The 24,203-nt window shown below is 29.7% G+C and overlaps 6 protein-coding genes and 1 long non-coding RNA gene across 9 annotated transcripts in view; 3 read left to right on the top strand and 4 right to left on the bottom strand.

The window, feature by feature from the left end:
• Nucleotides 1-354: 354 nt before the first annotated feature.
• On the bottom strand, nt 355-3,160 carry LOC107070430 (uncharacterized). Of its 2 annotated transcripts, none has more exons than XM_089172323.1 (5): nt 2,993-3,160; nt 2,486-2,820; nt 2,145-2,400; nt 1,702-2,063; nt 355-1,541 (listed from the first exon to the last, which is right to left on the bottom strand). In XM_089172323.1, the coding sequence occupies exons 1-5, from the start codon at nt 3,151-3,153 to the stop codon at nt 1,198-1,200; spliced, it is 1,458 nt and encodes a 485-aa protein (XP_089028449.1). In that variant the 5' UTR covers nt 3,154-3,160; the 3' UTR covers nt 355-1,197. The 2 variants fall into 2 exon arrangements, with proteins under 2 accessions (XP_089028449.1, XP_015184120.1); XM_015328634.2 differs by having other exon boundaries at nt 357-1,541; nt 1,702-2,060.
• Nucleotides 3,161-3,749: 589 nt separating this feature from the next.
• LOC107070434 (uncharacterized) lies at nt 3,750-6,666 on the bottom strand. 2 transcript variants are annotated; one of them, XM_089172329.1, is made up of 2 exons: nt 4,625-6,666; nt 3,750-4,085 (listed from the first exon to the last, which is right to left on the bottom strand). In XM_089172329.1, exons 1-2 carry the CDS (start codon nt 5,568-5,570, stop codon nt 3,754-3,756), a joined length of 1,278 nt encoding a protein of 425 aa, XP_089028455.1. In that variant the 5' UTR covers nt 5,571-6,666; the 3' UTR covers nt 3,750-3,753. The 2 variants fall into 2 exon arrangements, with proteins under 2 accessions (XP_089028455.1, XP_015184126.1); XM_015328640.2 differs by having other exon boundaries at nt 4,634-6,666.
• Nucleotides 6,667-11,370: 4,704 nt separating this feature from the next.
• LOC149033634 (uncharacterized) lies at nt 11,371-13,011 on the top strand. The gene is made up of 2 exons (XR_016176169.1): nt 11,371-11,699; nt 12,439-13,011. It is a non-coding gene; the product is annotated as an uncharacterized LOC149033634 (long non-coding RNA).
• A 2,244-nt stretch (nt 13,012-15,255) lies between these two features.
• LOC149033631 (uncharacterized) lies at nt 15,256-24,106 on the top strand. The gene is made up of 2 exons (XM_089173546.1): nt 15,256-15,798; nt 23,622-24,106. The coding sequence occupies exons 1-2, from the start codon at nt 15,482-15,484 to the stop codon at nt 23,953-23,955; spliced, it is 651 nt and encodes a 216-aa protein (XP_089029672.1). The 5' UTR covers nt 15,256-15,481; the 3' UTR covers nt 23,956-24,106.
• On the bottom strand, nt 17,976-19,553 carry LOC149033633 (trypsin-2). Its single transcript, XM_089171347.1, has 6 exons — nt 19,516-19,553; nt 19,350-19,434; nt 19,178-19,263; nt 19,008-19,090; nt 18,820-18,923; nt 17,976-18,425 (listed from the first exon to the last, which is right to left on the bottom strand). The coding sequence occupies exons 1-6, from the start codon at nt 19,551-19,553 to the stop codon at nt 18,141-18,143; spliced, it is 681 nt and encodes a 226-aa protein (XP_089027473.1). The 3' UTR covers nt 17,976-18,140.
• On the bottom strand, nt 20,052-22,607 carry LOC149033632 (uncharacterized). The gene is made up of 4 exons (XM_089171343.1): nt 22,216-22,607; nt 21,380-22,125; nt 20,520-20,896; nt 20,052-20,427 (listed from the first exon to the last, which is right to left on the bottom strand). Exons 1-4 carry the CDS (start codon nt 22,522-22,524, stop codon nt 20,123-20,125), a joined length of 1,737 nt encoding a protein of 578 aa, XP_089027469.1. The 5' UTR covers nt 22,525-22,607; the 3' UTR covers nt 20,052-20,122.
• stac (C2 and C2B_Munc13-like domain-containing protein staccato) overlaps nt 24,031-24,203 on the top strand; it is a 19,857-nt gene continuing 19,684 nt past the window's right edge. Inside the window, 1 exon segment of the mRNA XM_015328660.2 lies at nt 24,031-24,169. Coding sequence (XP_015184146.2) covers nt 24,069-24,169 — 101 coding nt within the window. The 5' untranslated portion in view covers nt 24,031-24,068.

The following is a 24,203-nucleotide window of genomic DNA, read 5'->3' as shown; positions in this document are numbered from 1 at the left end:
GAATGAAATTACAATTTTGACCCATCTCGTCCAACCCAATCTCCCTCGTCCCCTGCCACCACCTTCCCACCACCCCCTCCTTCCCTCGCCTGGCAATAAATATTATCCTCTTTCGACGGACGAATAATAATAAAGGTATCGAGTTTAATTGGACAAAGCGTAACCCTCCATTTTCAGAAAGGCAACGGAGTTTCATCGTGTTATTAATATTTTAAACAAAAGCTCGGCTCGTTGCTTTTACCTTTGCTATGCCGAACGAGCTTCGTTTGGTCGTAAATTTAAATCGTCGACGGGACAGGGAGGGGGTGGATGGGGGTGGGTTGAAACAGAGGTAAAAGGAATTAGTCGATGTTATGCCAAGTAGAATGAAGTGATAGATTAGCAAAAAAAATGAAATTTGTCGAGTGAGATAGATGATGGATAAGTGGAAAAGTTAGGTCCCATTTTGAATGTATAGATTCAAGAGTTTATTCTCTGCAACATGTACGCGCGTATGGATGTAAATTACGTGTATAATTTATATATATAATGTCGTCGTCACGTATTTACAAATTGCAATTTTCAATGCCAATAGAAATACGCGTACACTTTTTACGGTGGTACGTTTATTTCTTTTTTTTTTTTTTTTGGTGATTTTTGTTTGACATTAAAAGTACATATTTTTCGAGAAGTTCAACTCCTAGTGTCTCTTCTTAAACCTATTATCACTATATGTACACATCGTGCTAATAATTTGATGTCATTCTTAGAGAAATTCTATTATCACGTAACACACTCATTATTAACACACACCTACACGTTTCGAAGACATTTACAAAAATATATATTACACAATCGGTCGGAGGGAAATCATTGTGGAATGCGCGAATAATCTCATGACTCTTAATACGATTATTTTGAATGACATTTTTTCTTTTTATTTTAATCTTTCTCAAAAGATTTTTCGTATTTGGTTTCCTTTTTTTATTTCTTTATACGTAATACGAAGTTCATTCGGTTTTCTTATTCGATTTTTCACAAAAAATGAATCACGTTAACACTGATACGAATAATTTTGGTTTTTTTTTTTTTATTTAAAAAGTTTTGTTTTTTTTTTCTTCCCTGGATAATACACACTCGCCCAAAAACACGAAACGTCTTTGAAAACTTTGGATCGACGTTTCATTTCAAATTCCCCCTCGATCATTGGACACAACCTTAAAAAGTAGGCTGTTGTTGTTGAGTACCATAACGAGAGAACGATCTGGTTGGCCCACGCGTCGTTGTTTGCGTAGAATGTCTCGTCTTATCGTGAACGGTGTTAGCAGAAGAAGTAGGGTCTCTTGAATATCTGTTGTTTATATAATCATTTGGAATTTCTTCGTTTATCGGAAAATCTTCTGATACTTCAGAAATTCCTTTAGAGCCCTTAGATCGTCGTGGTTTTAATGTTTGCAAAGTTGATCTTGCTGATCTGTAAGATCCTTCGATATCCTCGTAATTATGTTTGTTGATGTTGCAACGACCGCATAAAATTTTTTCAACTGCATCCATATCGTCGCCTGTCATGCGTGAAAACAATATACATATATAATAATAACAATAAATTAATATACTTTAATTTCACTTACGTTTTTAATTTCATATTCCATTTATATTTTTATTTTTGTTCTTATTTTGTTTGAAATGAATATTATTTTAAATGGCATTAGAATTAATTACCGAAAGATTCTTTCACGATATAATCAGGATACTCTTGAAATCTGCAAACGTTCTTCTTAGTTTTCGTTGATAATCTGCTACCAGAAGGTGCACCACATCTTATACATTTTTTAGTATTTTTATTTTCCGAATGTAATAAATCTTCAACATCTTTTTTAGGCTGAGATCGACGAATCGATTGATTCAAAGAAGGATTGGTATCGTATCGATCGGACGAACTTCTAAATGGTGTTGTCCAATGTTGTTGATGGTTCATTCTCGACCGTCTAATTGAACTTTTTGGTGGTGTTGGTGGTCGTACGGGTTCCTCGTAGGTATAAAGTTCTATTTCATCTTGATCATCGAGATCGTTATAGTATCTGCTTGAATAATAAAATATAATTTTGTAACCAAATTATTATTTTATTATATTTGATAATATTTTTGAATGCAATTTGACGAACCTTATTCTTGGATGACTGTCATACGAGTTTTGTACGTATTGTTGATAACGAAGTTTACGTGGGTCAAATTGTTGTTGTTTAATTATTCTTGATCTTTGTTGTTCTTGTGATATTCCATCTTTTTTAGGTCGTCTTTGCCATTTTTGTGATATCAAGACAGTTGAATCGGATTCTTCGTCAATTTCATCGTCAGCTTCGTGTTCCTCGTAATCCTTATCGACGGATTCAGCAGCTGTTTCTTCTTGATCATCCTCAACTACAGATATTATAGTACTTTGTTGATTTGAAAACAAACTTATTTAGAGATTATAAAATTTGTAATTGTCGAATACACGTATTACCTTCTTCAATTGTATCCTCCTCGACATTATCTTCAGTTAAGTTTCCCAATTCCTCATCAGCAGCATATCTGACGTTTTCATCGTCATCCTCCAAATCGTTTTTCTTATAAATAGATTTTCTCACGATTGCAATATTATTGTTTGTCGCGTAAAGTTTGTTTCGAGGTGTTGTTCTAGGATGATTGTGAGTAGTCCATCTATGTGGTTCTATATTTTGAAACGTCGTGTATTTTGTGTGGGTTGGCGATTCATAATTGTTATGTTTATTTTGTTTGTAAGAATTCATAGAGGAATAATAACTTGTTATTGGTTCAGCCGTCGCATTGAGTTGTTTTCTAAAGAAACAGAATGATTTTTCTAATAATAATTCTTTACACACGAATGGATATTTCTCGTATATTTTGTTTTGTTTTGTTTAATATCAATTAAGATATATTATACTACATAAAAAATATTATCATTAATTAGAGTACTTAATTACGTTGGTAAATATTTGAATATGCTTACCTATTATTTTTGTTCGATGGAACAGATAAATTATGTTTGTTAACATATTTCCAATTGGCATTCGAAGAATCTCTGACATTTGTTGTTTGATATTTTGCGGACCACGAAGGTGTAGGTCCATTCGTGTATTTTTGTGTTTTATTTTTCTCAGTTTGTTGCATGATAATGAAATATTATCGCAGTTAATTTTCTTTCTAAGCCGAGAAATGTCGTTTTACAAAATCCTTCTAAATATGAGTTTCTTGTTTTATCTTGCTTATTTCACAATATTTCAACAATTGTATATCTAGTACAATTTTTTTCCTTCAAAATTTCCTTTCACTTTGAAATGAAATTGTTATTTTTCTATCGTAATATTTGATAGGAAAAATTCTTTATATTCACGGTATATAACAATAACTTTCTCTAAAATCACAAAATGACTCGTCTTCGATTGCTTTCCTTCATGCTTTTCAAATGAATCGATTTCAAATTCGATAAATGTTGTTAAAATCGTATTAAGTAAAAGTAGATAAAAAAGAAAAAAAAAACAAAAAAACAGAATAAACCAATAAAAAAGATCGCAAAAATAATTAGAATATTTTTAATTAAATATACGACATTTGAAATTGTTTTTGGTAACACGAGTTATCAAATTTTTCGAATAAAGAAAATAAAAAAGAATACACACACGATTGCAAAATGAAGAGAAGGGAAACGACAAGAAGGGAGGAGAGGTGTCTCGATCGTGATCTAAGAAGATGATCGAGATGCAAGCCTCTTCACCATTTATCCGTCTCGTTGCAGTCCTCGTGTTCCAAGGACGTGCTCAACGATCGCTGAAATTCTTGAACCCTTTGTGTTTGTTGTTCGTGGTGAAGTTTTCGCCACTTGATTCGACGATTTTGAAACCAGACCTTGACCTGCGCTTCGGTCAATCTCAATGCATGGGCTAAGTATAATCTTTCGGGGCCAACCATGTATTGTTGACGAGCGAATTCACCTTCTAGTCGTTCCAATTGTTCGGCCGTGAAAATTGTCCTAACTCTCTTTGATTTTCCACCGCCGGGTGAACGTAAGCTCGAACTTCCGTTCTTCGTTGAACTTTCTTGACCTGTAAAATATACGAACACAAAAAATGCGCCTTCTCCAAAACAATCTCATGCGTGTAATATTTTTTTTTATCATTCAATTTAACTATTATATTTTCTTTTATGGTTCACGAATAATTATAAATAATATTGCTGTGTATAAATTAATAGGTTAAGTCCCTATTATCATCTGTCAATTAATATACGACTTAAGATACGTATATAACAATTATTAAATTAATTCTCACTTTAGAAATTAATTCACAATGAAAATTTTCGTATTACGATCTATTTTGCACTAATTAAAAATTCGTTTGAGCTTGTAAGAGCTTCATAAAATTTAGAAAATTGTTCTCACGAACGTAACTAAGTTTAAAAACTGTCAAACGATAACCAATTAACCATATTGCATTGACAGTTAGCTAATTATCGTTGTCAATCGTTGGCTTTTATTTTCTACCGTGCATTGGTGTGAATATTTGAACTTGTTATAATAAAATAATAAAAAAAGAAAAAGAGAGAACAAAAATGTAATAAGCATGACAATAATTTAAATATTTACGGAGAGTACCCTGATGTTTTCTATATTGTTGCTGTTGTCCACGTTTTTCTCTTTGATTATTTCTCAAACCAAGAATCGCATCTATGGTGAAAGATTTGGCCTGTTGTTGTTGTTGAGCTTGAGAATGTTCCATTTGCGTGATGGAATGCGAATGGGGAAGTTGCGTAGAGAGATTTTGCACGGACAAATCTGTGCCTAACAAATGGGAACGTCTCATACGTTCCAAAGCTATCGCTTCTAATTCCGGACTTCTTTGTTGCACCTGAATATTTCTGAATTCACCGTGTTCCAAAATGCCAGGATTTTCCAATATTCCAGCATTACCACGTAGCCTTTCAAGCGTTAGATTACTTATATGATTGTCTCTAATTCGATCCAAAGACAAATTAAATTCCTTCATACGATCTAATCCATAATTTTTCAACAAACCAAAATCCTTGATGTCTCTTTCAATACCAAAATTAAGATCCTTGTTGCATCTGTCCAATGATGATAGCGACGGATGTGCATTTTTCTGTCTTGTTTCTCGTAAATTAAACAACAAATCTTTCGAGCTGGAATTTTTCGTTCTACAAAGTGACGTTGCCATTTCTATAGAATCATCGGTAGTCTCGTTTGTTCTTTCCAATGAATAATTCAAATTATTCAAGCCGTTCGTAGCATAACCGAAATCTTTTGTTTTGTTCAAGGTCATCGATACTCCACCTCTCGTAATGTCATTAGAAAATTCATCGAAACGCATCGATGTTCTACCCTCCAAACCAATATGAAAATCTTTTGGTTCGTTCGACGTGTCCTCTTTATTTTTATCCACTGACAAATTCAATTCTTTGACTCTTTCGTAATCTTGAAAGGCTCGTATTTGTGGTTCCGAATGATTGCTGTCGCTTCTACAATCGGATAAATCTTCTATCGTCAATCGACCCGTCGGATCGTTCGTCTCCATTGCTTTTTTTAACCGATATTATTTAGAATTTTTTTTCTTCTTCTTTATTTTTTCTCTCTCTCGTAAATATTATTATTATTAATATTATATTAATATTTATATATTCTTTAACTCACAATGAACTCTGATTACTTACAAATATTTCGTCGTAAAAGTCCATATAGTATAAAGTTTATTATCACCTAACAAAATATATTAATATTACATCACAATAACAACAAATATCAGTCCATTGTCTTTTTCCAAAAGAGTCCTATCACCATTACACCCACACAACGTAATTATCATTTGTTCGTTTCACTCAATACGATCGCAATAAAAAAATAATAAAAATTATTATAAAAACTTGTTGTATTTATATACATAAAAAAAATTATAAAAAAAGAAAAAACTATGCAAATCCGTAACCGTCGGGAAGAAACAACACGCGTTAAAACCTTCCTCTTTTGGAGAACCGAATGTTCGTTTACTGATAATCCCGTGTGTATTTTTTTTACAAAGGATCGAAGCTACTTTTTCGAAGGACGATAGCAAGGAAGAAAGTGGCAGGTAAAAGGTGTCGAAGCACGAATAGAATAACCGAGAGGAAGGACGAGGAAGACAGAGGTTTGGTCTCGACGAGAGAGTCGATCCATCCGCGCTGGCGCTTCGGAGCATCCGAGGATAATGATGTCAGCCACGAGAATCACCGCTATCACAGAAAGAGAGACAGAGACACGGATATAGTGATAGAGAAAGATAGATAGATAGATAGATAGATAGATAGATAGAGAAAGCGTGTGTATGTAGGTGTATGTGTTTGTATACAAAAGAGAGAGAGATGAAGATAGAAGGTAGGAGGTGGTAGAATTTTGTAGGATGGTGTTGTAGCAGGGTTGGCCCAGTGGTGGCAGGAGCAAGGATATCTGGCTAATGATCCCGTACGTGATGAGAGGGGTATTCACCGATGTTGTCTGCTGTTCACCCTCTTCCAGGACCGTCTTTCACCTCCGCAACCCCCAAATGGACCGCAGGATATCCTCTCGATGTACGGTCAATATTTTTTCGTTCGAACCGAGGAAGGCCGAGGCAAGCGAGATACGTCTCGAGTCCTGGTTGGCCGAGTCCTGCCATCACCACTAGTCCCTGAGACACGCCTACTAAGCGAGTTGCGCTGCGTAAGCGTTTTAGGATATACCTAAAAGAGGGTGGTGATGGTAGTGGTGGTGATGCTGGTGGTGATGGTGGTGGTGGTAGCCTTGTTTGCGGGGAGTCTGTTACTTTTTTCCACCACCAGCCGTCACCCTTCTTGCCCTTCCCTCTTTCCTTCTCTAAATCTTCCCTCTTTCTTCTTCTCTTACTTTAGAAAGATACAGGGAGTTGGATAGAGATAGATAGATAGACACAGAGAGAGATAAAGAGAGCCATTAATAAGCTTTCGCTTAGGGACTAGGAGCTGTACTTGGTCCAAGGGGTGCTACTTCTACGTATACGAGAATGAACACGAGTAAGATCCGTAGCAAGGTCTTAGCCAACTGTATAGTTTGCTAGATAGCTAGCTGGTTGGCTTGGTCACGGTGGTTCAAACCGAGAGTGTCTTCGCTTTTCAACGATGTCATCTGTGTCTAAGACGTAACGCTGCTAATTAGCTGTCTTCTCTAATTATGACGAGCTATTTTCCTTTTCCTCTCATAGCTTTTTCCCCTCTAACTTTTGATCCCTTTTTCTCAACGGAGACATCTCTGTTTTTCCATTTCTTTAGAATTCTTATAATTTCTCATCGTGTTATTATCTTTATTTCTTCAATGAAGTATATTCTTATTTCTTAATATGGTTTTACTTCTTTTTTTCTATCACCGTTCTTTACTTTCCTTTTTTTTTTTTTTGATTAATAAGAAATTACAAGAAAAAGATATATGATATTTTATTTTTTATAGATACGAGGAAGATTCAATGTAATTTAATGGAGAGTGTAAACACAGTTCTAAGGTAATTCTCGCGTCTTCGCATCGAGTGGGGTTTGCTTAATTGCTTCCATCTGGGCCGAAACTTCATCCACAATCCCCTCATTAGATGTTGACGAGCGTGCGGGAATTTCAGAACCTCGGAAAACCTCTAAGGAGCTTAAGGGTGCTTAATTACGATGAGCTTTTAAGTCATGTCAAAGGTATGCTTAAAGGCATGTTACATTGTGAAAAGTAACTTGTTCGTGACCGACATCATTGTTTAATAAGTATTATATTTATATTCTAACCTTTACTCTTTTTTTTTCTAATATTTTACAGGTTTAAATCTTATCGATCATTATCATCTTTTCTTTTTTTTTTTTCATGTATCATATAAATATAATTTATAGTACTGGCTTACACACACACACGATGAGATATCCCAAAGAAATTCCCTATGAGGGGTATTGTGAAAACTTGTTCACTTATCTTGTTGGCACTTCTATGAGAGTAAAATTAAGCTATAAATTCGAAATTTACTTGTAGAACCTTCTAAATATTTTACAAAACGAGGAACGAGCTCGTGTAATTACGTCATATATTTCGCGGCGTGCTAACTTTGTCGCAAAACTTTGGCATTGTAGGATCTAACCTCGCAGAGTGTGATATCAAGGGGCAGGGGGTGGTCATGGTGATGGTGATGGTGGTAAAGAGAAAGGGGGGATTCAGGAATATGCAAACTTATCGCAGCTATAATGTAAAATATTGTATTTTCTTACTTGATAGCAAGGGGTACGTTGTTTTTAATTAAAATTTTCGAAACTTTCGTCGTCGATTCTTTCATCAAACGAAAACATCTTTTGAAAGATAATATAATCGTTTTGTATGATAAATTTATCTTATTACAGTAATTAATTTACAGTGGTTGATAATTTGTTTATCGGTAAATAAGACGATTTCTCGTTTCATTGCAAAGGTTTCAAATTCATTCCAAAATGAAACTGTTTTGAAACAAACGAAGAAATAATGGAAACTGCTAGGGAAGATTTTGGACATTTGGTGCCAGGAACAAGAAGAAGAACAAGACCAAGAACAAGAAGATCCCTTTTACGTTCTTATTTCACAGTGTATTCAGAGAGAAGATGGTAATTATTAGCTCAGTAGTAAGAAACCACTTTCGTCTTGTCTCTCGTAAAGAAAGTACAAGAGTTTGAAACGATTTAGCAAAGAAGACGGCTAACGTAACCTGCGACAAATGTTTAAATTAAATGGCCGGGTCGAGCACCACGCGGATGTAGGGTTTGAAAAGAATTTCTATTGAAGCCCGATAACCCCCACACACCCTACCCCCTTTTCTTCATCGTTCTCGTCCAAATGACTTGCGAGCGACTACACCCTTATTACGAGCCGAAAATTTATCACGGAAATTTCGGAGAGTATTTTACCCGGATAATTGCTCCGCTTTATAAGAGCCATTCTAGTCCCCTCCCCCTCGTCCACCCCTTTTCTGAACGAGCCAATATATAAGACGAAAGCGATCTTGGAAAGCTTCTTGGAATTTCCTTCTTCGATTCTTCGAAGATCATAGTAAATTCAGTTTGTAAAATTCTCCAAAAGGGATTTATTCTCTTTTTCATAGTAATTGATAATTTATTATTATTATTATTATTATTATTATTATATTTTTTTTGAAATTTCTTTTTTGTTTTGTTTTTTTCTATAATAAAATCAATACCAGCAATATATTATTATTATTTGATATTATTTTGTAAAGAAAATGTTTATAATAATCTATTAACGAATTAATTGAAAATTAACTCTTATTTGGATCATAAAGAATATTAAAAAGTTATTTCAATTTTATTGACATTTTCGTCTTAACACTTAACTACACTTAGGGGTACCAGTATCTAAGTCATTAATAAAGCAAGATTCGTCGTAGTAAGGAGTCGTCAAGCGGTTGGCTATTGTTTCGAAATTTAATCGTAGCAAGAGCCCCATGGTCTATCCCTAGCATTCGTGCTAACACCTATACACATAAATACATTCTCACACATACACACACAAATGTTCATTTATGCATATATACATATATATAGGAGTAAGGAAGGTGTTTCAAAGCAGTATTTGGTTCCTAGACTCCTAGCTAGCTTCTACATAGTACCTTATCGGCTCACTTCAACCTCTGAACACCCGAAACATTAGTTGGAGTAAGCAAGCAAGCAAGCAAGCAAACAAGGAAGGAACGAAGGAAGCTATCCAGTTGCCGCCTCGAGCTTTCATTCCACATGCGATATTAAAGCGAGGGCAATTAGCCGTGAGGGGGGGTTGTTGTACGTAGGAGGGTGAACGGGGTTGCTGCTGCGACGGCCTCAGAGCTGGCTTTCCCAGTCGTGCACTTGGTGGGGTCGTCTCGGATATGATTGGCTGTCAGCAAAGTTAATCCCAGGACCGGCCACACCCCGACATGTCTCAATCCAACCCCTCCTTTACTTTCTCTGTCTTCATTTCTCTCTCTTTCTCTCTCTTGCTTTACCATTTCGTAAATCCTACGTAGGAACTTTACCTTCTCCGATCCATTCAAAACAGGGATGAAAATTCATGTGGCAAAGCTTCTTTTCGAGACACCGAATCCCATTTTAACATTGCTAGTTGATACGATCAGTTTGTTATTAAAGAGAAATATTGTAATTAATTTAATCAAATTAATAATAGACTTGTCACATATTTCTCTATAATGTATAATATTATCTGTTTTAATTATATTATCCGCTAGTTCAATATGATGGATTATTTTTTGTTTGTTTATTAAAGCGATATATATTTGTTCTATTTTCTTTTTCTTCTTGAAAATATCGTAAGTAATGTTTTCCTTTAGCAGTTTATTTTATTAAAAATATTTCAATAGGATATTATACATTATTCAACAACAATTCGTTTAATATATGCAGTTATATTTAACGAAGTGATTAATGATGACGATGCAGGGAATGATTTATTAGAGTATGTTTATTTATTCTCACGTATCGTAGACCTAATTTTCGATGTCTGTATCATGGAGAAGAGGTGGTAATGATTTCGGTTAATGTAATCCATCTTGTCAAGTTGACGACGACGACGACGACGACGACAAAGACGAAGACAACGAAGACGAAGGGAAGGTAGAAATACCCTAATGGATTTAGGGAAATTATCGTATTTTCGAAGCTTTCCACGTTGGGCTATGTCAGACTCAATAACGTGCAGTTTAGACGAAATCCGCTTGAAGAAGATGAAAGGAAGTTTAAGACCTCCATCTAATAAGAGGTCCGTAATAAAAATTCCTAACAGAGTAAAAGAGAAGGGTGGTAGTGGTAGTGGTGGTGATGGCGATGCGGGGGTGGATGGGGGGGGGTTGAGTCGAACGTAAAAGGGCGAGTTAAAGTATGGAAGAGTTTGTTCGGGGATAAACGATCGAAGGAGAGAGAAAATTAACTTTTCTCATACGAAAGATCAAAGCTTTATAATAATGTTTCGTCTTTCGTTTCTATCTTCGTTTAATACTGTAGAAATAAAATAATGAAAAAAAAAAAATAAATAAATTGAAATCGTTTAATTAAATAATATTTCTATTTTTCATTTTTTTAAACGGACGATAATTTTATAAAAAAGAAAGAATTAAATTTGTTGTTAAATATAATTTGTATAGGGTATTTGTTTTATTTTGTAATAAGGGTATATAAATTTGTATATAAATTTGTTAATTCATAGTAAATCAAGGCATATTTTTAACGTTATATGTATCACGATGACGTATTCAGTATACGTAATTAATTACCGCAGACTGACGTTCGCTGTTCATGTAAATACGCGTAATTACGGTACAAACAAGTGGACGTTTATTTCCTCGTTGAACAAGAAGCTATTCAGAGAGATGAGTTTTTCTACAGTCGTTGTGCGAATGAGACTAGTTTTCTAAAAAGACGAGTTTTCTAAACGTTTACTTTTTCTTAACGTATCAATTTTCTATTTAGATTTGTCTTGATACACGTGGGAATAATTAGATAATAATCGATCGTGTTTGAAAATTAATTTGTGTAAATATGGGATTGTGGAGATTATGGAAAACGATGAAGAAAGAAACGGAAGATGTCGACGAAGAAAATTCTAGTAAAACGTGTTTGAAATCAGGTCCCAAACTTTTACGTTTGGTTTCTTCTTTGGAGTAAGTACGAATGTTATGTTAATATATAATTTTACTTTTTTTTTTTTAAATATTTATTTTATTTCTATTCTAATTGCATGCAATTTGTACTTTTGCTTTGCCATTATATACTTTTCGTTTATTTATTAAATTTATTAAATTATTAATTTTATTTTATTTATATCGAACGATATTTATTACGAAAATACGAATTTTATCTAGTATTTATTAATTATTTATTTGCAATTATATTTTTTTTGCAAATATATATATATCGATCATAGTAATGTGTTCTTAATATTATTATTTACGTATAATACTATTGATACACATTACGTTATTTTGTAATTAATATTCATTAATATAAATAATCTCGGATTATAAAGAAAGAAGTTATAAAATAATTTCATCTTTCTTTCTTACGTTAGATAATATAGGTATATGACACATTTACATAATCAACAAAAATGATAGGATCACGCAAGTGTCCATTTAAATTTCCCAAAGTTTCTATTTAAGCTGATTAAATTCTTAGGAAAGGTCTCGTGCAAGTATCATGTTTAGTCGTTTAGTTTTGTCTGATTATGGATATTATTGGGTCTTCCATGAAATACGTCTAACCTTACGATTTACCTTGTTATCCAATTAATTAAGAAAATTAATATCTTAGATAAATTCTATTTAACATATTTCGTTTAAATTCTTGTCTTAGAATCGTTCAATTTCGAAAGACAAATTGATTCTGCAAATTTGTCAATAGTTTAACAAAAGAAGTTACAAAAGTTGATGGCAAGAAGAAGAAGAAGAAGAAGAAGAAGAAGAAGAAGTTTTGAAATTTCGTAACGTTTCAATTTCACGCTAGTGAATTCAATCTTGGCGTAATTCCTTCAAGGATCCTTTCTAATATCACACACCGTGAAATTTTCTTATTGAAAAAAATACTTTTGTTATTTTTTCTTTTTTATTTGTTCAGATATATGCATTAAATTAAATATTAGATTAAAATTGTATGATTCAACTTGTTTCTTTAATCAGTTAGAAGAAAAAAATGACGAGAATTCATTATCAGTGATCGAGATGATGTCATTGCACTAGTAAATTATCAATTTATCGTCAACGGATGTGCTGCTTGAATTGTTCTTTTCTATTTTTATTATTTATTTATTTTTTTTTAATGAATTTGTAATTTCTATTTATATATGACACGTATTTATACAAGGATAACAATATTATATTTATAATTATTTGATTGAAATTAAAAAAAACAACATTTTTTTCCTTTAATTAAGAAAAGCTGTTGGATTACATGGAATTATATTTCAAATAATGAGAAAAAAATTTCTATGAACGATTACTCTACGAATACATTTAAATACATTTAATTATAAATATAATATAAAACAATGACAAATATAAATGTTATTCTTATTTTGTGTGTGTATGTGTAATTATATTATTTATTCAGATAATGCAACCAAGTAACTCATTGAGTGTTCAAATCACCGGGAATTCCCTAGTGCGAGCAGTTGTAAGAGTATAAGCCAATCAACTTAAAGTTGTTCAATAATCATATATATGTTAGTTTGTTCATGTGTTCACTTTTCTTGATAAAAAAGAAGACTAAGGAAAAACATATGATCTTGTTATAAAAATCAGTGCCGTATATCAATAAAATCGATCATGCACAATAATGTGTTATTAACCCTTATAGTTCTATGAACAAATATATGCGTTTAATAAAAATTACCAGAGTGGTCTATCTACGTCTATATACGTTAGATTTGTTAATATTAGTATAAAATATAATGTAATTTTTATATTAATTAATTAAATTATATTCAGAAAGAAAAACTTTGATTATTAAATATAATTTATTATTAATAAATTATTCCATTCCTACAAAACATTTTAATTGAAAGTATTCACAGCATTCAAAGGATTTAAATAGAATTTCTAATGAATAATAAAATAAAAAAAAGATTATTTAGAAATTATTTCAGGGAAAATGAAGAAGAAAAAATAAAACATTGAATTTACTTTTTCTGTAAGACTATTTTATAGTACACTCATGTTCCGCCATGCGCATGAATCCTATAATATTTGGTTATGACTGTATTGGGAAATTCCCTTTGATACTGAAAGGATTATACACTCATGTGTACGTTTGATTAAAAAAAAAAAAAAAAAAAGACTTCAAGAGAAATACAAAAGGAACACATCGTTAGAAATTCAGTCAGAGATCTTTGGTTTTGTGACGTTGAACGTGCACGTAGCTTCCCATTCTTTGTTTAAAAATCGTTGCAATGCGTAGCATGCATCTCTATAAAATAAAACTGCCATAATTGACAATGAGGAACATAATCGTTGTGTTTAAAATATTATCTCTTCTCATCTTTGTTTTTTCTTCAATTAGTTATTATCTTTCGTTGATTTCATCATAGATATATTATACCGTTATGTTCTTTTTTCAAATGATACTTTGTTTTGGAGAAGGGTTTATCGAACATTTGTCAATAAAAATCAAAAGTTAAAAGTTTTAAAGGGAACTCGTTATTTGAGTGGTGGGAAAATACGAGCAGGTAAACTAAATAAATATTTAAAGTGTGTTATATGTGTGTGTGTATGTATAGATACCTACAGATACCTGTAAGCTTTGAGGATCGAGCCCTTATTCACTTTACTATAAGGGATTATCTTTATTATATAAGATAGTGTACATCTATGGTGTTTATTATATTTGTATGGTGTATATTATATGGTGTATATTATATATGTAATTACTAATTAATAAAATTATCTGAAATATCGTCTGTTACATACATATTACGTTTAAATACAAAAAATCCTCTACACATGTTATTTTTTTTATAATAAATTAAATAATATAAAATAATTTTTAATACATATATATATATATATATAAAATCTAAATATTATTTTTTAAAAATATATGTTGGTTTTTAGTTACGTAATGAAATTTATTTAAATATTAATTCCTACTCTCTATTTAATCCTTCATTCAAACAATGTTTGTAAGTCATTAAAAAATAATGAAAAAAAAAACATTCGTAAATCTAGTGTTAAGAGATTCTAATTGTTATTACTTAAAAAGTATAGACTAAACAGTAAACTAAATGAAAAAATAAACCTTAAACTAGGGATGATCTTCTGCAAACCATGTGCCATGTTTTTTTGAACATACAAGCTCGATTGCGCCATATACAATTCAATTACGCAACTAAATTAATTAATGTACATCAGAAAATATGAAAATGGATTTACAGTCAGTTATGGTACCTGTTTCAAAAAAAAAAAAAATAAATAAGTGGAAGGATATAATACACCATTTGTAATCATCTAATGCGCCACGTTTGACGAATTCATTGTACAGCCCTGTTATAAACACAGTCCCTTCCTCGGTGCATACATATACAATCAGCTTGTTAGCCTGTTAGCCTGTTCAGTCGTGTACTTTCCATTCTATACTTCGGACACTTCGTTCAGACAATATATTTATATAAATACAATTTTTAAATCTGTATAAATTATAAACAAATAATAATATCGAGTCAAAGATATAAGTCGCAGATATAAAATATATTAAAAAAAAAAAAAATAACAAAATATCTGTTAATATCAATTGATCAAATATTTGAACCGGTATTCAGTATCATCATGATGATTACAATGAAATAAAAATGAATGAAATTCATTATTAATCGTTTACAAAAATGAAACGTTAAATGAGTGAACAATTGTGTATCTGATAAACGTGCCGATATATTTCTTGAGAAAATATTTTAATGAATAAAAATATGTCTATCATGCTCGACAACGAGCCTGAAGTAGATACAACAGACAATGTTTGTTTACGTAATAAAACAAAACTAAGAGAAAGAGCGAGTCGTTCAAACACCTCTTCATCTAGTTCGAATTCATCGGCATCGTTTATTTATGTGTCTATGGAAGAAGTATTATCAGCGTCAAAATGCGAATTAATGTTCAAGAACCACATTACGGAGAATAATCGAATGAACGGTGTTACTTCGTGGTATTTAAAAATCAAACGAGAAGTATTAAAGAGTCTGAGGAATAAGGTTTATCCAATTGTTGCATGTGGGTGAGTCATTCATTCATCAATATTCACTTTACGTATATCGCATAGAATCGATTATTATAATAATTATTTATACTTTACACGTAAGAACGAAATTTATTATTTTGGACACGATAACTAATCTAACTATAAAGTGGGAATGTTATAAACAAAATTTAGGACATCGATTTATTTAAAACAAGAAAATTTTTAACCCTTAAAGTGCTATAAACGCATATATGCGTTTGGTAAGAATTACTAGAGTGGTCTCTATTGAGGTCTATATGTACTTGTTAATATTAATGTAAAATAATGTGTAATGTTTATTTTATTTTATTATTTAATATTATTATTATATTTTTTATAATAATTATTATATTAATTAATTAAATTATATTCAGAAAGAAAAACTTTCATTATTAAATATATAATTTGTCATTAGAATTTGATTAATAATAAATTATTATTGTGTTCCTACAAAATATTTTAGTTAAAAGTATTCAGCACTCAAAGGGTTAATAATAATGAAGAAATAAAAAAAAACAAACAAACAAAAACAAGTAATCCGAGCGAAATTCGATTTAACGATCCCGTGGTTACGAACGCATGTTAAACTTTTTCCTTTTTTTTTCTTTTTTTTTTTCTTTTTTTTTTAAACGATTGAGTATTGGGTTTTATCGTTTTTGCACAGTGCATGATTCTAATGGACCGTTGTGATTATGTTGAGTTTACAAAAAAAAAAAAAAAAGAAATAGGTATCCTGAAATTTGTGACTATCTCTACTTGTATGCGATAATGCACTCTTATCGTGCTACTTTACAAAGAAATTTACTGAATTATCTACAATGAAAAAAAAAAAAAAAAGGGGGAAGAGTTTAAAAAACTTCGGAAATGTGAGCATGCGGAAAAAGCAGGTAGTCTTCATCGTATAGAAATATTCAGGTGTGGATGAGTCAGTCTCTGGTGAACGATAGTCAACGATATAAGTTCAAGTTCTAGGACTAAATAAAGGTGAACAAGAAAAGAAAAAAAACCAAGTCGTTCAACTTTGAACAATTTAAAAATACTATTTTTTCTTTATCTTCTTTAACCAACTTAATTTTGATCTATTAAACTATTTTTTTTTTTAATTGCAAATATATATTTGTATTTTTTAAATAATAATATGAAAAATAAAATGAAATTGTTTAGGGACTTTTTCGTAAGATAGAAAAAAAGAGAAAGACTAAATTCACATGTGTGTGTGCCATTACATGGTATTGAACGGCACACGTGTAATGGACTTCCTGTGTCCATCGAACCTGAACGCAGTAGGGTCCACGCTCCGTGATTTGACTTGTCCTTTTATCTGTTTTCCTGAAAACACCTGCACGCGATACGAAGTTTCTATGATTCATTTGATTATTTTTTATTGTACTGAAAATTGTTGCTATTTGTTAAATAATTGACTATTTTATCTAACTTATAAATCATATGTATAAATACTAGGATGCTCCGGACACGTGTTGCTGTAGTTTTGTTATAAAACGTTGATTTAATATAATTCTAAACTATTTAGTAAATAATAACAACACACACAAAATAAAACCACAATTAGAATAAAATACATAAAATAATAATACACGAAAAAATATAAAAAGTAAGATTAGTTTTATCGAAATAATTCAACTGTAATACAGTACCATCTATTGAAAACTTACAGTATCTAAAGAACAAGATAACCTCTAAATAATTTAATCCTTAAATTTGCGAATGAAAAATAAAAAATAAACGCGATAAGAACTATCCTATAAATTAAATTGAAAAAAATCATACAAAATACAAAACAAATTTCAATAAGATCGGTTCAGTAGTTTTGAAGTTTATTGCAAACCAACAACGTGACACTGTATTTTTCAATATAAAGATAATATACATAAACTTCATTTTTTTGTTCACATTTACAAAAAAAAAAAGATATAAAATAAGTTATTACTTATAACATAAATTAAATTAATATAATTATACAATATTAACAAATCAACGTAAAATATATATATATATTTTTAATAAGATAATTAATTAAGAGATAAAAAAATAAAATGAAACTTGAATAAGATAAGAATATAAATACGTAAATTCCGAGTAACATCAAGCGATTTTTTTTTTATCTAACTTTCTTATCTTATACGTATTCATATTTTAATGAGGAAAATATAATACTTCTGTATAAATGTGATTATCTATAAAATTCGCATGAAATTAACCCACAGAAATGAAATCATTAATGAGGAAATAATCAAAGATTAATCATAAACAAGTATTCCATATGCGTACATCACATTACTATGATTTTTCCATATACGTACATCTCAACACACTATGATTTATAATTTCGTAATGGTTTTTATCCATTCACGATAATATGATATTTTTGTATAAACTCCGGAAACTTTGCCACAATTATAACCGAAAGATACGATGCCATAAATCGTATGAGCATCAGCCAATGGACCGCCGGAATCTCCGTAACATGAATCCTTGCCGCGTTTACCGTAACATAGATGACGATCCCTTCTAACGAGTAATTTATACAATGGTACTGAGTTGACACAGGCTTTAAATGGAACGTAAGGAATGTTAACAGTCATCAGAGTGTGATGAGAGTTACTCTGAAAAAAAAAATTAAAAAAATATATTCTTTTTTTTCGATGATTAAAAATATTTCGTTAATTTCCACATTTGTCTTACGATATAAATATTTATTTTATTTTTATTTTATTTTCGTTTGTATTTTATTTTATTGGGTTGTTCGGAAAGTTCGTACCGATTTTTGGTAAGTGGCATAAAGTTTTTTATACTAAAACAACTTGAGAAATTTTGGAAAGTCGAAATTTTGAAGTTACCCTTAAAGATGGAGAAAGATAGTGGAATAGAATGGCACTTATATATAATGTAATAAATATATACCAAATAAAAAAAACTTAAATGCGTTGCGTTTCAATCTTCCGTCAAAATCAGCACGAACTTTTCGGACAATCCAATATTTTGTTTTTGTTCATTTACGTTCAATGATGTTAATCCCCAACCAGAAACATAAAGTCTACGTGGTTTTTTATCATCGTTCGGTAAATTAATTGGTCGAATTGTCGAAGAGAATCGAAAGGGCGGTGATACTTCAAAAAGGGCAATATCGTGATAATAAATTTTTGAAGACCAGTATGGATAAGTTGTTTCATCGTAAGTATAAATATTTGTCACATTGTGTAACGTTCCACCGTGATCGGTATAATTTGATCCAGCACGTACATGGTAATTATTTTCATCTAAAGAATTACTGATAATACACATTTCATTAAATATCTGTATATAACTATTATTGTATAAAAAATATAAAATAAAATATAAATAACGCAATTATTACAAACAATGAAGCGCAGTAATAACCCATTTTTTCGACAGTATACTTGCTCCACATTGAAAATTGTTTAATTCGTCGTGCAAAGATACCTGCAAATTAATTTAATTTATATCGATTTTTAAAAAACACAAATAGTTCTTTTTTATCAATTTGAAATAATATAATAATGATAAACCATAAATGGACGTGATTTGATGTTAATACGATGACCTCCAATAATTCTGTGTTTAACATTATGCATTTCTTGTTCATTATGTACACTACGATAATCTAAAAATTGCAATATTATTTGTTATTGGAATAATTGTTAATATATTATAAGTTATATGTATTTTTTGTACTTACATATTAAACAAATAAAAATGACGGTCCAAAACATTTTTCTAAAATACCACTTGAGTGGTAGAACACTCGCTTATTATTTGTAATATTGGTTACGTCATCTTTCGTAAATGTCATTGAAATTATATTTTATTAATTTATTTTTATTTTTTTTATCTTTAAATTTTACAATTTATAGACTATCGTAAATTATGTATTTATTTAAATGCGAGTTGTATGGATTGTTTAATCTTCAAAGTTTATGCAACAGGATGAAATTAATAGCTTACAATTAAAATATCTTAGAGATATAGTACATGAAATATTGTTTAACAATTTAAAAAAGATTATCCCTAACCTTACATAACTCTAATTTCATAAATAAATGTTACACGAATTGTTAGATAACGTTAATGTTCCTTTTTTTTTTCTAACATAAGATTTTATTTAGACATTTTTTTTTTTACATATATACACTATATGTGTATATAAAATAATTGTATATTTTGTTTATACGTTATTTATAATTAAATCATGATAATAATCATGTTTCATATATATATATATATAAATTCTTATATTTATTTATTTTTTATCTTTTAACATAAGAATCATTTCTTCAATTATTTATTCATTTTGTTTCACATCGGATTTATTATAATATCGTAAATCGTTTTTGAAAATAGGTGATCTACGTTTGCGTTTTTTTAACCATTCGTCTTTTATTTCAAATGAATTCGTATTCTCTTTATTAGCATTACCGAGAGAAAACAAGACAGAAACGAAACCAATAGTTTCCATGAACATGGTCGTTAGCAATAAATTATTCGCGAGATTAACCAGGATACTATTTTCGTACGCCGTTCGAACGTTTACACGATTAATCGAACGAATTAACTTTTCGAAAGATTTATCAGCAGCTTCCTTCAATTCTGTAACAATCGATGAATCAGATTTTATTCACCAAAATCAATTATTATTTTAAAAAAATTTATTGTTCTATTAATATTTGTCCAATTATTACCATTTTTAGTTGTATCTGAAGCAATTTCTTCATTTTCCATGTCATCTTCTTCGTAAGAATTGAAATCAGATAATTCGTATGAAATATCTTGCGATTCAATTGAAAACAAAGGCTGTGACGTAGTAGTCAAAATAGTTGTCTCATTTTTCTTGTCTTCTTCGTAATCGCAGAATGAAAATAGTTTGGACATCCAATCGGAAATGCAATTCAAAATTCTAAGATGACTTTGCCAATTTTCGTTCAATGCCATTTTAATTCCACCGACGATGATCTTTTCAAATTCAATCGTAGTACGATGAATCTTATCGATTGCATTCAATGTTTTTAAAAGTAAACCTCTTTTATATAATTTCAAAGATTTAGACACTTTCTTGTATCTAAAATATGACGTGATATTAATTTGAAAAAATTTACTTTAATTTAATTAATTGGATGAATAATTAATCGACTAAATGACAAATATTTTTATGATAGAAATAATTTGATTTATTTTTTATATTGTATATATTTGTTTTGTTATATTATATTTGTTATATATATTATTATGTTGTGTTAATATATAATTATATATTAATATATAAATAATAATTATATATATTTTAATATTTTATTATTATATTATATTAATATAATATTTTATATTAAATTTAATTATAATATTATATATTAAAATTAATATATTATATTATATATTATATATTAATATTTATCATATATATAATATATATAATATTAATATATTAATATATAATTATATATTACATATTATTATGTTATATTTGTTTGATTAATTAATTGATTTTTAATTATACAAATTATTTAATTAAATTAATTGATTTTCGTAACACGTATATACATACTTTGCAGCTGCTCTTTTATCTTTGGAAGAAAATGTTGATAATCTCTTAATTTTCTTGATTCCATCTTGATAAATTGAAAGATAATAATAAATTTCATCTACGAGTTGTCTGCCCCAAGGTATTTTAGAAAGAACATTGCTTAGATCATTTGCAACTCGATACAATGGTGATCTTTTTGTTAATTTTCGTCCTAGTATACTCTCGTAAATAAATTTCATTTGACGATTAGGATTTGTAGATATTTTTTCATTCATTTTACACTTGACAATTGCATTTTCATCGTCATCGTATTCGATGATGCAATTACTAAGATCTTGGATTCCACTTAACCATTGATATTTCAAGAAATTTTCATGATTATCGATCTCGTGATTTGAAATTATTGTAGGATTACGTTTCCGATTAAACAAACACTCGTGAAGATGCTCGAATTCCACGATACAATGATGACTTATGTGAGTAGAATTATTGTAAGTAATATTACAAAAGAAAATGTGTAGTTGACCAAGTGGTGAATTTGGACCATTCAATGAACCATTCTTTAATGCAACGTTCAAACGTGATCCAAGAACTTCCACAATATGTTTAGGTGAATTCTTTGCCAAGTTTGCAAGAGCTTCACTGAGAATAGAAATCGTTCGACTTTTCCATTTTTTTGATTTCGAACATTCATATAATCGATCACCAAAATCCGATATGTCATCGATGGTTCCTAAAAATTGAGGATTTTCTTTTGCATGTGACACCTGTTCAACATATTTAAAATAATCGTAAACTAAATAACCAAAAACATTTTAAATCAGAAAACAAACAGTTGCTTATCAAAGTAAACTCACTTTGTTTATTGGTAAAATAATATTGTATCTACGAAGATAAGGATCAATTGAAGATGAAACTTCTTCTGTAATACCACCTAAATCTTGTAATAATAATGAACCCCGAAGTAAAACTTCTGATAGCCAATCATTCGATTTGATATTATTAATATCCAAATTATTTTCGTATCGATTAACTGTTGACGTAGAACCAAATGATTTAACAAAATTCATTAAATTTCTTCGTACAAGGTGACTAATTTCGCTGATCGTTCGTTCAAGACCATTTTTATCATTAGAAGTTCTTCTTAAAGTTATTGGCGTTGACATTGGTCCAAATAATTTTATTAAAAAATGTTCAATAGCTCGTTCAGCTGGATCCAAATGTTTTGAATTTATAAAAGTATCTAATGAATTGTTCGTCCATGATTTTAAATCACGATCATTTTTTCGAGAACAAATTATTGATGTTAAACTCCCTAAAAATAAAATATACACATCAATGGTGTTTAATTATATTAATATATTACTATATATATTATATATTATATATATATATAAAATAATGTCAAAACTACTTAAATTATATTTAAATGATCTTACCGAGACATAAAAAGAAAAGTATTCCTTTGGAACGCATGTTTGTAAAAAACTGATCTCTTAAAAAAATTCTTTCATCTTTTATAGTTTTTCTAGCAGGTGGATTTAAAAAATTTTCGATAAACATGTTTGAAATATTACAAATTAATGTCACTCTTTAAATTTTATTATTTCCTAATCATTTCAATTTCAATGTTTTTCTTATCAAAACCACATTATTTATTTCCTTTTTTTTATTTATTTTTAAATTATAAACCTTTTTTTTATAGATCTAGATAAATATTAATAATAATAATAATATTTTTAATATAACAATAATATTTAAAATTTTTATAGATCTATATAGATATTAACAATAATAATAATATTTTTAATATAATAATAATATTTTCTTATTAATACGATTTACATTTCTTCTTCTATTTTTAATTATTAACTTTTTTTATAGATCTATATAAATATTAATAATAATAATAGTACTTTTAATAAAATAATAATAATATTTTTAATATAATAATAATATTTTTTCTTATTAATACGATTACTTATTTACATTTCTTCTTCTATTTTTAATTATTAACCTTTTTTATAGATCGATATAAGTATTAATAATAATAATAATAATAATAATAATAATAATAATAATATAGAATTTTAATAGAACCAAATAATATATATATGTATATATATATGTCATCATTGGTTTTGTATATAATCTACTCATGTATGTATACGTAGTAGTTTTCATTGAAGAAGTTCTTTCACAATCGGTGACTATAGTCGCCATCTAACGGGTGTACGATAAATTAGTACTATGAATGAAATTCTCTTGATCATCTGCAGAGTATAACGACATTATACCTACCTTTGACGTATACGTTCTATCGGCGCGACTGTCAGCCGGCACTTTGTGCACACTGTACATTTTCTTATATAAAATCGATAAACTTGTTGTACGAACAGTTTCTTCCAGTGTTACTTCCATACCGTAGACAAATCTTACCTGCATTAAGTCTTAAGAAAACTCCAAGGTGTGTCTCACGTTTACGTTTAACTACGAAACATAACGGTAATATACTAAAGAAAGTAATAAAAAAAAAAGAAAAAATCCAAAGAAAAGAAAAAACCCAATTGACGTGTGTACGATACGCGTGTACGTAAAAATAAAAAGAACATAATATCAATGAATGTATCGTTTTTTAATAAAATACATTCATTTATAACAAATTAATTATTATTCGTGATTCGAGATCTAATAGATCAATTAACTCAAGATGGACGAAGATGCTATGTGGAAAAATTTTTATCATAAAATTGTGGAAGAGAAAGAGACGAAAGAGAAGGAACAAAAGGAACGCACGGATCATGAATTAAGGTAACGAGTTGATTGATCAACATAAATTGGTTGC

The sequence above is a fragment of the Polistes dominula genome, unplaced genomic scaffold, assembly GCF_049000335.1.
Source record: "Polistes dominula isolate Pdom_NZ unplaced genomic scaffold, Pdom_raw_medaka contig_28, whole genome shotgun sequence".
NCBI classification, from domain to species: domain Eukaryota; kingdom Metazoa; phylum Arthropoda; class Insecta; order Hymenoptera; family Vespidae; genus Polistes; species Polistes dominula.
Note: the sequence above shows the minus strand (reverse complement) of the source record. Positions and strands in the feature narration are given on the sequence as shown.